This window comes from Lagopus leucura, unplaced genomic scaffold (assembly GCF_019238085.1).
Source record: "Lagopus leucura isolate 7727_CA_CO unplaced genomic scaffold, USGS_WTPT01 Super-Scaffold_1, whole genome shotgun sequence".
Taxonomy (NCBI): domain Eukaryota; kingdom Metazoa; phylum Chordata; class Aves; order Galliformes; family Phasianidae; genus Lagopus; species Lagopus leucura.
This window is the reverse complement of record NW_024962250.1, coordinates 41,856,111-41,871,271: the sequence shown is the minus strand read 5'-3', so window position 1 is coordinate 41,871,271 and position 15,161 is coordinate 41,856,111. Positions and strand designations below refer to the sequence as shown.

General features: G+C 49.2%; 2 protein-coding genes across 3 annotated transcripts in view; one reads left to right on the top strand and one right to left on the bottom strand.

Annotated features, from left to right (window-relative positions):
• Positions 1 to 1,876: 1,876 nt before the first annotated feature.
• Positions 1,877 to 14,959, bottom strand: KLHL28 (kelch like family member 28). Of its 2 annotated transcripts, none has more exons than XM_042867992.1 (5): positions 14,906 to 14,959; positions 11,199 to 12,097; positions 8,711 to 9,154; positions 6,246 to 6,454; positions 1,877 to 5,668 (listed from the first exon to the last, which is right to left on the bottom strand). In XM_042867992.1, the coding sequence occupies exons 2-5, from the start codon at positions 12,095 to 12,097 to the stop codon at positions 5,505 to 5,507; spliced, it is 1,716 nt and encodes a 571-aa protein (XP_042723926.1). In that variant the 5' UTR covers positions 14,906 to 14,959; the 3' UTR covers positions 1,877 to 5,504. The 2 variants fall into 2 exon arrangements, with proteins under 2 accessions (XP_042723926.1, XP_042723918.1); XM_042867984.1 differs by lacking the exon at positions 14,906 to 14,959 and adding an exon at positions 14,418 to 14,524.
• TOGARAM1 (TOG array regulator of axonemal microtubules 1) overlaps positions 14,780 to 15,161 on the top strand; it is a 34,293-nt gene continuing 33,911 nt past the window's right edge. The window contains exon 1 of the mRNA XM_042869678.1: positions 14,780 to 15,040. Within this exon, the coding sequence (XP_042725612.1) occupies positions 14,780 to 15,040 (261 nt within the window). The remainder of the gene's footprint in view (positions 15,041 to 15,161) is intronic.

Genomic DNA, 15,161 nt, shown 5'->3' with positions numbered 1-15,161 from the left:
GAGAGAGGCAATGTGTCTGGGGTGTGGACTTAGGAGAGTGGGCCTGTGTGGACCAAACGAGGTCCAGTGGGGCCAAGTGCAAGGTGCTGCTCTTGGGTTGGGGTTTTGGGGTCTCTTCCAACCCAACCACACTGTGAGCCCGTGACCTCCTGCAACTTGTCTGCATTGCACACTGCAGGGCAGCTGCTGGGGCGTTCACCTGATGTGCTTTGCCAAGGGTCTGAGATGGAAAAATAAGGCAAAAATCAGCATCATCCCAGGGAAATGGTGAGCTGAAGGCAGTGGAGGTGACTGCTCCATGGGGCAGCCATCCTGAAGCCAGCGTTTAGAAAGGGTTGTGCAGCCCTCTGCTTCTCCCTGCAGCCCCATAGGGATGGGAGAGCTCTCACCTCATGCAGTGCAGTGCTGGGCTCAGTGCACACCCAGGACCTGCAAGTACAGCAGGAGATATACATGCAGATGGGGAGCAATCTGCATATACATGCAGATTGTTCAGTGAGCATTGAGGGATTAGGCAGTGGAAATCCATGTCCACAGAACAATTAAATACCTGCTGCATCCCAGCATTTACTGAGGGCTCAGCAACTCTCTGGAGCCTGGAGGTCTGGGGACTGAAATATGGATCCAAATTTGCAGCCCAAAGCTGTTAGTATTTCAGTTTCATCTCCAATTAAGCAAAGCACTCAGGCGCACCCTTACCTTTGGCTCTCGAGTAACACTGCCGTCCTCCCGTGAAGCAATATCATTTCTCTGCTTTAAATGCACAGGACCTCAATTCCCAGCAGCGTGGCCTCAGAACAGACAGCTGTGTGCCTCACTGCCACCCAGGGCACAGCTCTTGGGAGCACAGCGGGCAGAAGGCAGCAGCAGCACAGCCTGGTGTGCCAAGGGAAGAGCAGCTCTGATCATCACCCAGAGCAGCGGCTTTGAGCCCAGGCTCAGAGCTGGGTGCCCAAACATCCACTTCATGTTCAGTTTGTTCTTTCATCACTGAAGTAAAGGGACAGGACCACTGCTGCCTAAGTAGAGGGGAAGTTTCAAGGCCAGGCTGGATGTGGCTCTGAGCAGCCTGGGCTGCTGGTTGGCGACCTGCACACAGCAGGGGGTTGGAGCTGCATGAGCACTGTGCTCCTTTGCAACCCAGGCCATGCTGTGACTCTATGATTCAATCAGTTCCAACCCCTGCTGTGTGCAGGTCACCAACCTGCAGCCCAGGCTGCCCAGAGCCACATCCAGCCTGGCCTTGAATGCCTGCAGGGATGGGGCATCCACAGCCTCCTTGGGCAACCTGTGCCAGTGCCTCACCACCCTCTGGCTCAAAAACTTCCTCCTCATATCCAACCCACGCCTCCCCTGTCTCACTTTAAAACCATTCCCCTTGTCCTATCACCATCCACCCTCGTAAACAGTCTCCATTAGGTAACACCATGTGTGTCAGCACTGAGATGAAGCCTGCAAAAATAGAACTTGACCTCACATGCCAAGTCTTACTCGCCCTCCTCAGATGGAGTGAGCAGTTGACACTTCATGCAGACCATTACACAAGGGGAGGTTACCACCCAGCACACAGATTGCTGTCAACTGCAAACTGACATTATTTAGCTGCAAACCCTTGACCCAACAGACATTTCTGCTCAGGTGCTGTGATGCTGAGCCTCCATCAGCAGGGGAAAGCCAGCAGGAGCTTCCTAGAGCACAGTGCAAGCAGGAGCAGCAGGTCTGTGCTCAGCAGATTCAGCAGGTGGGGGTGTGGAAAGATGGACGATGGGGAGGGACACATGGAAATCACTTTGCCGTTGCATTTGGGTCACATCCCAAAGACATCACATGAGGAGAGAAAGGCAGCCACGCGTTTATGTTCAGCACCCACCAGAAGTGTGAAAGCAAGCTTTTCTCCAGGTTTATTTACTAAACTGCTTCACACTCAATGAAATAGTTACAACAACCATTACAGAGCATTATCACAAGAGCCAACACGTTGAGAACACGGGCAAGGAACGAGGATGCAAGTTACAGCTCATTTCCTGCTGACCTCAAATAGCACATTGTAAACAATAACAGAACCAGAACATCGCTGCTAAAGAAGGTGTGCACGTGGGAATGGACACAGAGCCACACAGCACTGCTCACTCCTCACACAGCACTCAGCACAGCCCAGCACGTTTCGGTGTTCTCTGTACAGTTATCAAACCCTGCTAAAAATTATACTTCTCCTTGGGTTTAAAATACAGCACAGCGCGTAAGGCAAAAAAACCAGGAGTTATCATCCAGTTCTTTGCGTTTCAGTTAGATATCAAGAATTTAAGGCAAGCTGGGACGTTTTGCATTGTTTTAGATGATGGATGGGGATTTACTGATGGCAGCTTCGCAATGATGACATGCTGTCTCCCAGCAAAGGGGAATGGAGTGATGCTCATGGGATACTTGTCGCCCTTGCAGCCCATGAGGCCTCCTGCAAGAAGAGCATTCCTGGAAGGACAGGCAGGCACGAAGCTTACAGATGAATATCTGAGTTAAGAAAGCAGAAATTTGGGAACTATACACGCACATACGAACTCGTGCCCATTTTAAAGTGCTCTACAGATCATTCTGAGTGATTAAAAAATAGAACTGGATGATAATTTATCGTTGTGTGACATCTTGGTTGAAGGTCCTTAGATTTTCAGCTGCAAGACAGACATTACAACAGGAGCACTGTGCAAACAAGCTGTTGTGCCCGACCTCCCATCACCAAACGCTTTGAGACACAGGACAGCAAGTGCCTGAACAGAACGAGGGCAGTGTGACACGAACTGATGCCTAAAGCTGAGGCATTGCCCTGCCCATCTCTGTCCAACCAGCCCAACAGTTCATCCAACAGCAGCAGCACATTCCATCATGTGTTCTTCCCATTCCTGACGCTGTGTACAAAGAGAATTTTTCATGCTGCTACCTTCAAGTCTAGCGATACTACATGATACGATTCAGGGTCAGTCTCTATCATCTAACTTAGTATTGCTGCTGCTCAGATAAACGTAATAAAACATCTTCTGCCTTCCATAAATGAAAGATGCATGCACTGAAAACCAATAATATCACACTGAAAAAATAGATTTCTTTTTCTTCTGGTGACATCAAAACGATTTCTGTCTCTCACACCACCTTCTACTGCCCAGTAACAGAATTTCCTGATAGTTTCCATGAGAGTATTTCAAGCAAAGATGCACTGGCATCTTCATTCATGGAATCCTACTGCAGTACAGCACACGTTGACCTGCATGGAACAACTCCTGTGCTTACAGGCACACACCTGACTGTAAGTAAGAGCTTTTCTTCCTTGATATTAGATTGCTCAGCAACTTTATCTCCCAATAGAGTCAGAAGACATCATAACCAATGGCATCTGTGATGCTGTAAATGAGAAGAGCACACGGAAGCATTTGCCTTGTGCATTCACCAGGGCAGGAAAGTGAAGGTGATCTGTGCAGACTGAAGCACCACCACTGCCCCACCTGCCCCTTCTCTGCACTCCCACCCAGTGCAGTTACTCATGTCCAGTTACACTATTATTGCTATGTAACCAGAAATCCTCAGTGGGTCACACAAACTGCATTGAAATCTCTTGCCCTGTGAATTATTTGCTTTTAAAGTCCTGCGTGATTCTGCCAAACCTGAAGAACATGTGCAGGATTCTGTGACTTGTGCAAGCAACTGCAACGGGTGGGTTCTGCTCTATGGTGAAAGCTCCTGTGCCCCCTCAGCTGCTCAAATGTGAGCTTATGGAAGAACAAAGACCCCCAGTGCTTGCCCAGCTGCAATTAGCTCCTCAGGGAAAAAATAAACAATAAATTAAGTGTACTGAGAGAACATCTGCTAGGCCTATCTACAAAGAAACGGCTTTTAAAGCAACTGTTTTAAATATTATTGCACCTTCAAAAACAATACTACGTGGGTTTGGAAAACAAGGGGAGACAAACATTAACTGAACGTGTTAGAACAGAAGTAAGTCGAGGCAGAACACTTCCTAAGTACCAGGTCTGGCAACACAATCAAAACAGAAATTCAGGACAACCACAATTCCCAGTTCAAAGCAGAAGGCAAACCCAAACGTGCTGAATTAGCTAGAAGTGCTACGTACTCACTCATCTGTTTTGAAATAAGCTTTACAGCCCCCAGCATCAGCCTCCATTTGCCTGCATTGGCACCAGGCTTGGGGCCATCACACAGTTATCACCACCTTGTGCTCCAGCAGCACTGAGCCCAGCACTGCACTCAGCAGCACTGCATGTTGGCGGTGATCAGGGCAAGAACCCGGGCTGGGATCTTACTGCTCCACACGTATGCATTATGTATTTGTGAGAACAAGAAACACAGATCTCCTGAAAAAAAGAAAAGGTAACACACACAGAGCTCATTCACTACACTGTGTTCTTCTTGACAGTTTCCATAGGCACAGATGTCTCAAGCGAGTCAGAAGGAAAGCCAGCAGCACAAGCACAGGCACCGTGCTGCCTGCACACTGCACCCACTGCAGGGACAGCCACAGCACCAGGCACACAGCTAGCCCCGTCCTCACACCCCAGCACTCTGAGAGAGGGATCACACATTCTTTTAAAGAGGGAATTTGTAGGGGATACAGACACAGGTGTGCTCTGGGGAAGGATGGGACCGATTGTTTTCTGAGTATTTTATGGCATGCCGCAAACGCTGCTGCCACGTTTTCTGATGCTGTCACTTCTCTTTGCATCACAACTGAAACCTCACAGCAGACCAGCAAGACCGAGTCACCACTTCTGGTACTCATCTGTCCACGACAGAGAGAAATACATGGGAAGGTTTAAAAATGTGATTCTCTTCATCAGATCGCGACATTTTGTTGAGAGGCAATAAATGTGCCTTGCCAAGTTCTTTCAGCAGTTCCTACTCGTCCCAGCCCTCCTACCAGCAAGCAGGTCACAAAGGAGAGTGCACAGGCAATGGACTACGGCATTTATTATTTACAGACCTTGAGATACAGAAACAAGGCAGCCCTTTAGTTACGGTTCATAAAAAAATTATGAAGCACTGGCATTTTCTTAATATGAAGACACAACCAGACAGTCACCAGCAGAGCCCAGTCACACAGCACACCCATACGTCTCTCACCCCAAGCACAGTAAACTTCATGTTTCTTAGTAGGCAGGAGGAAGAGAGAAAAGCTCTAGAAGGTGAAAGGGTCAGACAGACAGTGAGTGTCCTAACCACGTCCTAGGCATGTACAGTACTTGTTAAAGTTCCCTGCCTGTAACAGATGCTGCCCAAGCCCAGCTGCTGGTGAGCTTCCCACTCCTGCTGCCCGTGGCACCCAAGCAACAAGGCCAGCAACCAAGAGGAAATGATTCCTTCCTCACTTCAACCACAACTCCACCACATTCCTGCAACTTTTCAGCTCCAGAAAACGCAGCATATGGTCTCCAGTGGCAGGGTTTATCTTCAACCACATAAAGTTCCAACCTCACAACAGGTCCATGAAGTCCTGCTTGTCATCAAAGTGCAGTCAAACCAAAATTGCAGCGGCAGTACATCATACCAGCAGAGTCCAGCCAGGTATCTGAGATGGGGTCATACTTCTGTACAGTGTTCAGGTAGGATGACCCTGAATGACCTCCAACTACGTAAAGGTAGTTATCAATTACAGCTGCACCCACTCCTGTTGAAAAGAAAAAAAGTTAGCTGATTGCTGAGCACAAAACTAAGGAGTGTTTCTGCTCCCACTTGAGTCCCCACTGGCACCTCCTGATAATGCAGAGCAGACAATCCCACCCAGCCTCTCCCTCTTCGGCCCAGCTTTAAGGAAAATGGGTGTAAATGAAGAGTCATTCTCTCTACAGATGCTAACCCTCCTTTTCAACTCCACTCACACCTCTTCCTAAGGCAAAGCAACACTCCACAAGCAGGCAGCACAGAAGATGCATTATGGAGCCTCGACGTAAAATGGAAGAGCGACCACAGAATTGCTGAAATTAATTTAAAATTAATGGAAAAACAGAAATACTATTTCAAGTTCTACCTGGTACAGCTCACCATTAACAAAAACAGATTGGACTTTAAATACTCCTTCTTCTATGGAACTGATTAAGCAATCTGTGACCCAATGCAGAGATGAAGGTAGATGCCCTGCAGACAAGTCCCTGTGAGCCTAACTTACTGCAGCTTCTACCAGCTCAAACGGTGGCTTACTTCTGAAAGAACAGCCCTCTGAAGTGCTGAGATCCAGATGCCCCTACCTGTTCTGGGCTCCTTCATGGGTCGGCACACAGTCCACTGGTTCTGGTGGGGATCGTACCGCTCAATGCTCGACAAGTGGGACACCCCGTTGTGCCCCCCTACCACGAAAATGAAGCCCAGCATGACACCGACACCAAAGTTTATTCTTTTGTCAGCCATTGAAGCTACCGTCTCCCAAGAGTTCTTACTTGGATCGTAGCGTTCCATGCTGCAAATACAAACAAACCATTTGTGAGGCTCAGATTTTAGTGACATCCACATCCGTGAGACTCATCCAGTTGTGTCCGTCAGGAATATCGGAACACATTGACAAAGCACTCGAGCTGGTGGAAAATTCTGTAGCATGGTTGCTTTCTACTGCCCAAGGGCAGCACACAGAGCTGAAAGCAGAGCTATCGTCTCAAAGGTCCTTCCACAACACACAGCTCATGCAGCTGGAGCCTCTCCAGAAAGCATTGCCAGAAAGCACTTCCAAGACTCCCAGAGGGCAACTGCAGCTCAGCCATCTCCCCAATGCTCTCACCCCCCTACCATGTGTCTTCAGGTTACATCTTGAAACAAAGTACAATCTTTCAAAGCTGAGTTCTGAACAGAAAGCTCCTTCAAAGTTGACTGCTGCTTTTGATAAGAAAACGAAACGCATGAAAAACTGGGCCAAACGTAGATGTGAAGTGTGTCTATTTGGGTAATGCATCAAATCAGAAATTCCTTCAGGCATCCCTGAAAATGACAGAGGCAAAAAAAACCCCAACCACGTGGACAGCATATCCCTCAGGAAAAGCAGTAAAGAGGTTGCTGATCAGAGCACAAAGGATAGAAAAGACCTTTGGGGTAAAACAGAAATTATCAGCATCATTTTATTAACCACTGGATCTGTACAGTCACCCAAACACTCCTCATACGTGGCCAGCACCGTCCACAGTGCATCTTCAGTAGCACAAGGGAGGCAGAAAAGAGAAGGGAAAATCAGAAGCACTAAAGAGTAGGAGAAAAGGGGCTTAATTATACAGCAGTCAGCTTGCTTATAATGCTAGAGCTTGTGTGAGCCCAGCGACTGCACGGCACGGCGTGTTACTGCATCCCTGAGTAATCAATACAAACAAAGCTATTCAATAAAGACTAAGTACAATGTTAAAAGGCAACTAATGAAATATCCGCCAGTTTGATAACTCCCCAGGTAGTGCTGGCAGTTCCTTTCTGACTGAGGAACAGAGCAGATGCTGCACAAAGAGTGGGGCCACCGCAGACCTGACGTTAGAGCTTTCCCCTTCAAAGGCACCAACTTGATGAAGATGTTTCCTGCTATTCCAGTGCTAAGTTTTGCATTTTCTGAAATGCAAAGCTGAGTTTCCCTTTCAAAGGCAGGCATTCACCCCGAGCACTCATCTGCCTTGAACAGACTGTCCTCAGCAAGGTCTTGGTTACCCTCCTTTCTAAGCAGTCTGTGCAACAAGGTTAGGACCATGCTAAGTAGTGTAACCTACTGATGTTACATATTTCTGTAAGCTAGAGCACTGTTTGCCTTTTCCAAGTGAAAACTATTCAGTTACACTTCCCTGTTTAGGAACCAATCCTCTGCTTCACAAACTGCTTCACATAAGAGCACACAAAGTGTGAGGAATCCAATTAATGACTGGTGTGACGTCGTTACACCGTGCTGTTAAATAATCAGTGCATCCCCTCTTATAAGCAAGATTTCCTTTGCACTCTCCACTCAGCTCCTCAGCCTTGTTGTTTATTAATGTGCTTCCTGGAGGAACATATGGCTGATTTGTTCCCACTTCTAATGAAGAGTACAAGTTACTATTTTGCATAACTAAATACCCCAGACTACCCACACGAAACAACAGGGAACAGAACAATTAAAGAACACGCTGGTACAAAAAACATGCCTGTGAATAGAAGGTATATTGAGCATGAGAAAAATCCCATTCATGTCTAAGGAGTATTTCAAATGTCAGAGCTAACCTTGCACCCTGGCACCATGCAGCCCTGAGGTGCAGAGGGTTACCTGGCACTGCTGCAGTGCTGCAGCTCAGCAGGGCTCTCCCAGGGGCTGCAACTGCTGCTGGGCCCCACTGACAAAGGGGCTGCCGTGGGGCAGAGCAAACATGCCCACAGCACTTCTCCTCTGGGACATCCAGCCTGGGGATGCTCGGGGTCAGGCACCCTGCACTCCCTGGCTCAGCAGAATGCAATGTATGTCTTTGGCTTCGTCGTCTTCCCTTCTCGGGGATTTTTAAGAACATACACATCTTTGTGTTCCAGCTCGGAGAAGTTCAAATACAGATTTCCCAGCTGAATCGCTAGACTGATGCTACAGAAGGATTAATGAGGCCCACTGCGGATTAACACCGATTTAGCTCAGAATATTTTAACTGGCTGCTGAACACAAGCTTAAAAGCTCATGTTTTTACTGATTTTCAGCTTACGGCATCAAGCTACAGACATGAGAAGCACATACCTGTTCATATGGGCAGGACCATACCCACCAATGGCATATATCATTCCATCTAAGACAGCTGCAGCAAAACAGCTTCTCGTTTTGTTCATTGGGGCCACCAGCTGCCACTCCTTCACTTTAGGAATGTATTTCTCTACAGTTCGTAGATACGACTGCCCATCGTAGCCCCCCAGGGCATAGAGCTCTCCTGCCAGGACCACCACTCCCAGCGTGCTGCGGCTCTCAAACATCCTCTCCAGAGACGTCCAGGTGTTTGTGTCGGGGTCCCAGCATTCCACTGAGTTCTCGTGCTTCCTGTAGCTGATGCCTTGACACACGTGGGTTGCAATCCCTCCTACAACATAGATTTTCTGGTCTAGGACACATATTCCAAATTCATAGCGGGGAATGCTAAGAGGTGCCAGGCCTATCCAGGAATCGTTCTGGGGAAAATACATTTCAACACTGAAACAGAGAAAAAAGAAACATTACGTGAGCAAACCTAGCTTTATGGAGCTCTGTTGTAAAAGGGCAACATGGAACGCAGTCTTAAGAGCATACGTTATAATTCTCATCCCATGTCAGCTGTTTCTTCCAAGGGCCTGGACATAAGCAAAGAGCAAAAGCATACAGCTATGCAGTGACATGGTGGGAGGTCAGAGCACCAAGTCTGAGACCTGAAAAAATAGATTTTGAAAGGACAGAACAGTCTGAGAAGGCACAAAGCATCACAGACAGCGTGAGGGCAGACAGCAGGATGCAATAGGGTGAGCTGCAAAATACAAACTGAAGAGTTAGGAGCGTAAAGTGAAAACAACCAACCAACCAGAAACCAAACACTCAGCCACTCAGAAGGGCCACGGAGACAGGAGAGACAAAAAGGGTAAGAGGAGCACACATGGACGTGTACACACATTTAGAAAGTAGTTTGTAGTTTGCAGTTGTACACTGCAGTCTAACTAGAGGGAAAGTTTCAAGGCCAGGCTGGATGTGGCTCTGGGCAGCCTGGGCTGCTGGTTGGTGACCTGCACACAGCAGGGGGTTGGAGCTGGATGAGCACTGTGCTCCTGTGCAACCCAGGCCATGCTGTGATGCTATGACTGACAGCACACCGGCCCTTCACTGCAGTGGCCCAGGTAGGAAAGAGCAGCACTAAACAGATTCCAAGCTCTGTTAATATGAAGCAGGAGGTAACTAGCAGCAAAAAATCCCAATAATAATAATAATAATAATAATAATAATAATAAATCAGCCTTCTTGCAAATAGAAACAAAAAGGAAAATGAGTTTTGTGGCAGTAGGGCCTCCCATTTTCAATTGCAGCTGTAGGAAAATCAGGTACCTAAATTATTAGGGAAGATTTTTAACTGATGTATTCCTTTTTTTTTTTTTTTTTTTGCCAAGAAAAATTATTTAAGTATGAATAGAAGTATCAGTTTGAGACAATTATGAATAATAACAAATGAAAGGAGTTTCTGTATGCAGGAACATGCAGTTCCAGTTCCAATTTAACAACAACAACAAAGTATTCTGAACCACACCATTATGTGACATTGTTAAAATCGTTTGAGAACCTGTGAAAGAAATGGAGCTGAGCTGTACCAGAGGACTCTTATTCCATTAACCAAACAGATCTGGCATTCAGCATTCCCCCACCCTTTACTCTTTAAAAACACAACCCTAAGGATCCCCAGTCCCAACAGCCACTGCTGACACCACTGATCAGGAAAGCAAACTGTAAATACCTTCGACAACATCCTCAACTGCTCTTAAGTGTGTGCTCATGTGTACAAGCACTGAACTGTTGCAAAAAAAGAGTAGCTCAGTAAAATATCCCAGCACCCAGCCGTAGGGCCAGCCCAGGTAGCCTGCCTTAACACAGGGAACACGTGCTGCACTGGTAAAGGTGCATTCAGCATCACAGCAGCCCATGTACAAAAGCACACATACACACAGGAACACTCACAATTGAGCTACCACTTCTGGAAATGTTGATACAGTGCCCAGGCACACCAGTATGGGCAAGAAAGCTGTCTCTGTTATGTTCCTCTGGTTGGTGCGGCTAGCTTCAGCGAGGCAACAAACCACTGATCTGAAGAGGATGCTTAGTTTGAGAACTGGGGAAATAAGACCAGCTCACTAAAGGCATGACTGCACTGTGATCAAGAACTTAACACTGCTTTTCCTCTGATTAAGTTAGTCTTAATTCCAAGGGCTCCCGAGTTAGAAGTCGCATGCAAACTGAAGACAGCTACCTTTATTAACCAAATTCAGAGTGAAAAAGATTTTACTGCTATTTGTACTGGTACAAACAAAGCCTCAACTGCGAGCACTACGCACAACAACCAAGAACGCACTGCTTGTCCTCGCTGCAAGAAAACTCACTTGCAAGGAAAGCAGTAACCACATCTCTGCAAACCACAGCTTCTCAGCGCTTGTCTTGACCCAGGGTGACAAAAACCACACACGAACATCACGCCACTCAACTGCTGCAGCAGCTCTGCCGTTACCTTTCTAAACACGCAAACAGCCCAGCTTTTCCTCCTACAGCACACAGAACTTTAGGAGCACAGCGAGGTCGTGTCATCAGCATGGTCTGGTGGGAAAGTCTGTGTTCAGGCATGAAGTGGTATTTTAGAGCCTCGTTTAGAAGATGTTTGCAGGTATGGTCATCACGAATGAGATGGTTTGCTTCGTACAGCCTCGTAAGGAACTTCACACTCAGCAGCGGCAGCCGGACGCAGTGCAGCAGCTGTGCTAAATACTTCTGTCGCTCCTGAACATCATATTTGATCCAGGACTCCAGTGCATAAAAAACTGTTTCTTCTGTCACCACATTCAAGCAGTCATTGGAAACAATTTCATCCAATTCAGAATGCGTAAGCTCAAAGAATTCTTCAGTCTGACAAACGTCTTCAAAGTTCTGACAGATGTACTTGTTGGCAGCCAAGTACAGGTCGTGACAGCCATAGGTCTCTGCAAAACGAGAAATCCCAATGCAGTTGCCAGGATCGAGTTGGCTCTCCAGAAAGGCGCAGCACTCCTTCACCACCAGCTTGATTTGGAGAAGGTTTGCAGCTGGAAGAAGCGACTCCACGGTGTCCTGTGAGATGAACACAGTTCCTGTGTAGGCATACTCCACGATGGCCTGCAGGGCTGCTTCGTCAACGCACTGGAACTCTACCTCTGAATTCTCCTTCTCAGAGAGGTTCCCAGTGAACATGGCTTTGAAGTACGGGCTGATGCTGGCGAGCACCACTTTGTGAGCATGGATCTTGACATCGCCAACCCTAAGGATAATGTCACACAGCTCGTGATGCTGGCGAAGGAGGTTCAAGCCTTGCAGAAGCTGTTCAGAATGCAAGTGTGTTAGGTTGGCAAGCATGTAGGTTGGAGACGACTGGTCCATCTGTGACAAACAGAATTTTTGAGGCATTACTCAGGGTTTCACTTTCAGCTGCTTTATTACTCATATTACACAGACATGCCACATGGAACGTTTAAAAATTACTTTTCCGTTTATGCTTTTACCTAAATTAGTGTATTACCTTGCAATTTACCTCTCAAGCCCTCATGCTCTATGCTTTTAGATACACATTAAACTCAGGACAAGTATTTATTAACAGTGACTGCCATATTAACCGTTTATTGAAAAATACACATTTTTTCCTTCTGGAATAAAATGCAAACTTCAGAATGCATGAAAGAGCTCTACACCACATATTCCTGAGAACTGCATAGAGATCAGAATAAAAATAGAGAGCCTGGGACTGTGCACCTGGAAAAGAGAAGGCTGAGGGGATCTGAGCAGTACTGATCCATATCTGCAGGGTGGAGCTGGGGGCTGGGCTCTGTTCCATGGTGCCCAGCACCAAAACAAGGGGGCACCGGGCACAGACTGGAGCCCAGGGAGTTCCGTATAGACATGAGGAAGATCTCTGTGCTGTGAGTGTGGCAGAGACCTGGCACAGCTACCCCCAAGTGGTGGGGGAGTCTCCTTGTCTGGAGGTATCCAAACACACCTGCACGATTTGTGGGCAACTGCTATTGCAGTTGCAGGGGGATTGGACTGGCAGAGCTCCAGAGGTCACTTCCAACCCTTATGGTTCTGTGAAATAAAGAACTGGCTTATTCGAGACAAAGTTAAACCTTCCTAAGCTAGCCTGTGCTCCTCGCCTCACGCCTTTCCCGCTGCATCTCACCCCAAGCAGTGCTGCATAACGCCCCAGTGCTCAGGAGGCACCCAGCTCCACAACCCCTGCTCCACACAGGTCATAACAATCCCTCCCTTGGCACAAAGCAGAGCAAAAGACCCACACAGGCTGCTGGACTGCAGGAAAGGGCGTGCAGGAGCAGGGCCTGCTACGCTTCGAATGGGCAGGAGAGCACAGCAGACGGGATACCATCACCTCACCCCATGGGGGACTTTACTGCAACAAGAGCTCCCCAGCAAGCACACTGCTGTCCTGCTGAGATTGGGTCAGGGTGCCCAGCATCAGCAGAAGTGTGTCCAAAGAAGGGCAAAAAAGCTTGAAGGGTCCTTAGCACAGGTCTTGTGAGGAGTGGCTGTGAAGAGGAGGCTCAGGAGACCTCAATGCTCTCTACAACTCTCTGAAATGAAGTCATGGTGAGATGGGGGTTGGCCTCTGCTCCCAGGTAACAGTAAAAGGATGAGAGGCGATGGCCTCACTTTGCACCAGAAAAGGTTCAGGGTGGATATTAGGAAACATTTATTCTCTGAAAGAGCGGCGATGCACTGTGTCAGGCTGTGCAGGGAGCAGGGGGGACACCTGTACCCAAAGGTATCCAAGAGCCATGGAGATGTGGCACTGAGGGACACGCTCAGTGGGTGGGGATGGACTCGGATCTTGGTGGTCTTTTCCAAGCTCAATGATTCTATGATTCTAAGAAGTGGAACAAGAAGAGGTGCTCTGCAACCCAGCCCACACAGCTCCTGGGGGAGCACAGAGCACCCTGGGCACTGCCGCTGCCTCCACCTCTCCCTAGGCTGTAGGCAGCTGCTCTCACTGTGGCACAGGGAGGGCAGAGAGAAGGAAGCTGCCACTCACAGCTCACACAGCTCCCAAGCACTCATTCCTTCAAGTTTTCCTTCCCGTTGTGATACCTGACAGCACCACGATACCTGCTCTAATTTCAGCTTCGTTAGCATTCGAGTGGTGCTGCCCACCACTGAGAGCTGCGGGAGCTCTTCAGTTCTTATTCACTGAATTGTTGCAGTGGTGAGAGGGTGGAGGGTGTCAGCACATCAAGATCCAGGACAGGCAGGGAACATCACCATTGTTCTGCAGGGAACATCACCACCATCCCGCTTCTGAACTGAAAAGCTGATTTAATTCTTTTATTCACTAGATGACTACACGAGCTTCCAAAGCGTGCTTCCTTCATCTCGTTATTAAGAAGTTCATCATTTCCATAGCTCCTCAACTGGCACCTAATTTGCAACGAGCCCACTTACAAACTGCTTCACGTGAGAGCATAAAATTAGCTGCCAGCGTTTAAGCACAGAACGTAACAGCAGAGCTGACAAAGCGAATGCTGCGGGGCAGAGACAGGAGAGCTGTGCCCTGCTCAGGGACGTGAGAGCGCTCGGCAATCTCTTGTTATGAACAGACAGGATAAACAGAGTCATCAGTACGGCTGGATCAGAGCTCTGCGGCCATCTGCCCTCCCATCGAGCACACACCAACAACAAAGTCCTTTAGGGATACCTGTGAAAGGTGATGGTGTTTTCCACGCAGCAGCATTTTAGCAACACAACGCTTACAAAAAGCTGCCGCAGCATCGGCTACCGCCCCTTGGTGTCCGCGCTCCGCTCGTGTCGTGCTGCAACAGGAAGGTGGAAACACAGCCGGGCACGGCGGCAGCGCGGTAAGGACGGAGCATCACGGCGTCACTCACAGCCGCGTGCACAGCTCCGCCGGGCCGCAGCCCGCCCCGCACTGCCGCGCCGGAAGGCCGGGCCGTCCCGCAGCGCGCAGGGAGCGCCAACGCGGCCGGCCGACACGGAGGAGCAAACGAAGATCGCGTGCCAGGCGGCCCCGGCGCTGAGCGCGACGAGGGAGGCTGCGGGATGCTGCAGAACGCTGCAGAACGCCCCGGCCGGGCCCGACGCCAGCAGCCGCACCCACCGCGGCGCCGCCCGGCCCTCTGCGATCCATCCCGGCCCCATCCCGGTCCCGGCCGTCCCGGCGCTCACCTGCGGCGCGGTTTTCGGGCCGTTCCTCGCTCCCTCCGGCACAGCAGCGCCCGGCCGCACGCGTCACTTCCGGGCGCCGCCGCCCCGCACGGCGCCGGGCCGGGCCGAACCACCGCGCGGTACCGGGGCTGTCGGGCACGGAGGGCGGCACGCCGTGTGCCCGCAGCGCCGCGTGCCCGCAGCGCGGGTTCCACTGCGCGCGGTCGGAATCTCCCGGCGGAGCCGCGGCGTTCCGTTTTCCCGCGGCGGTTGGTGC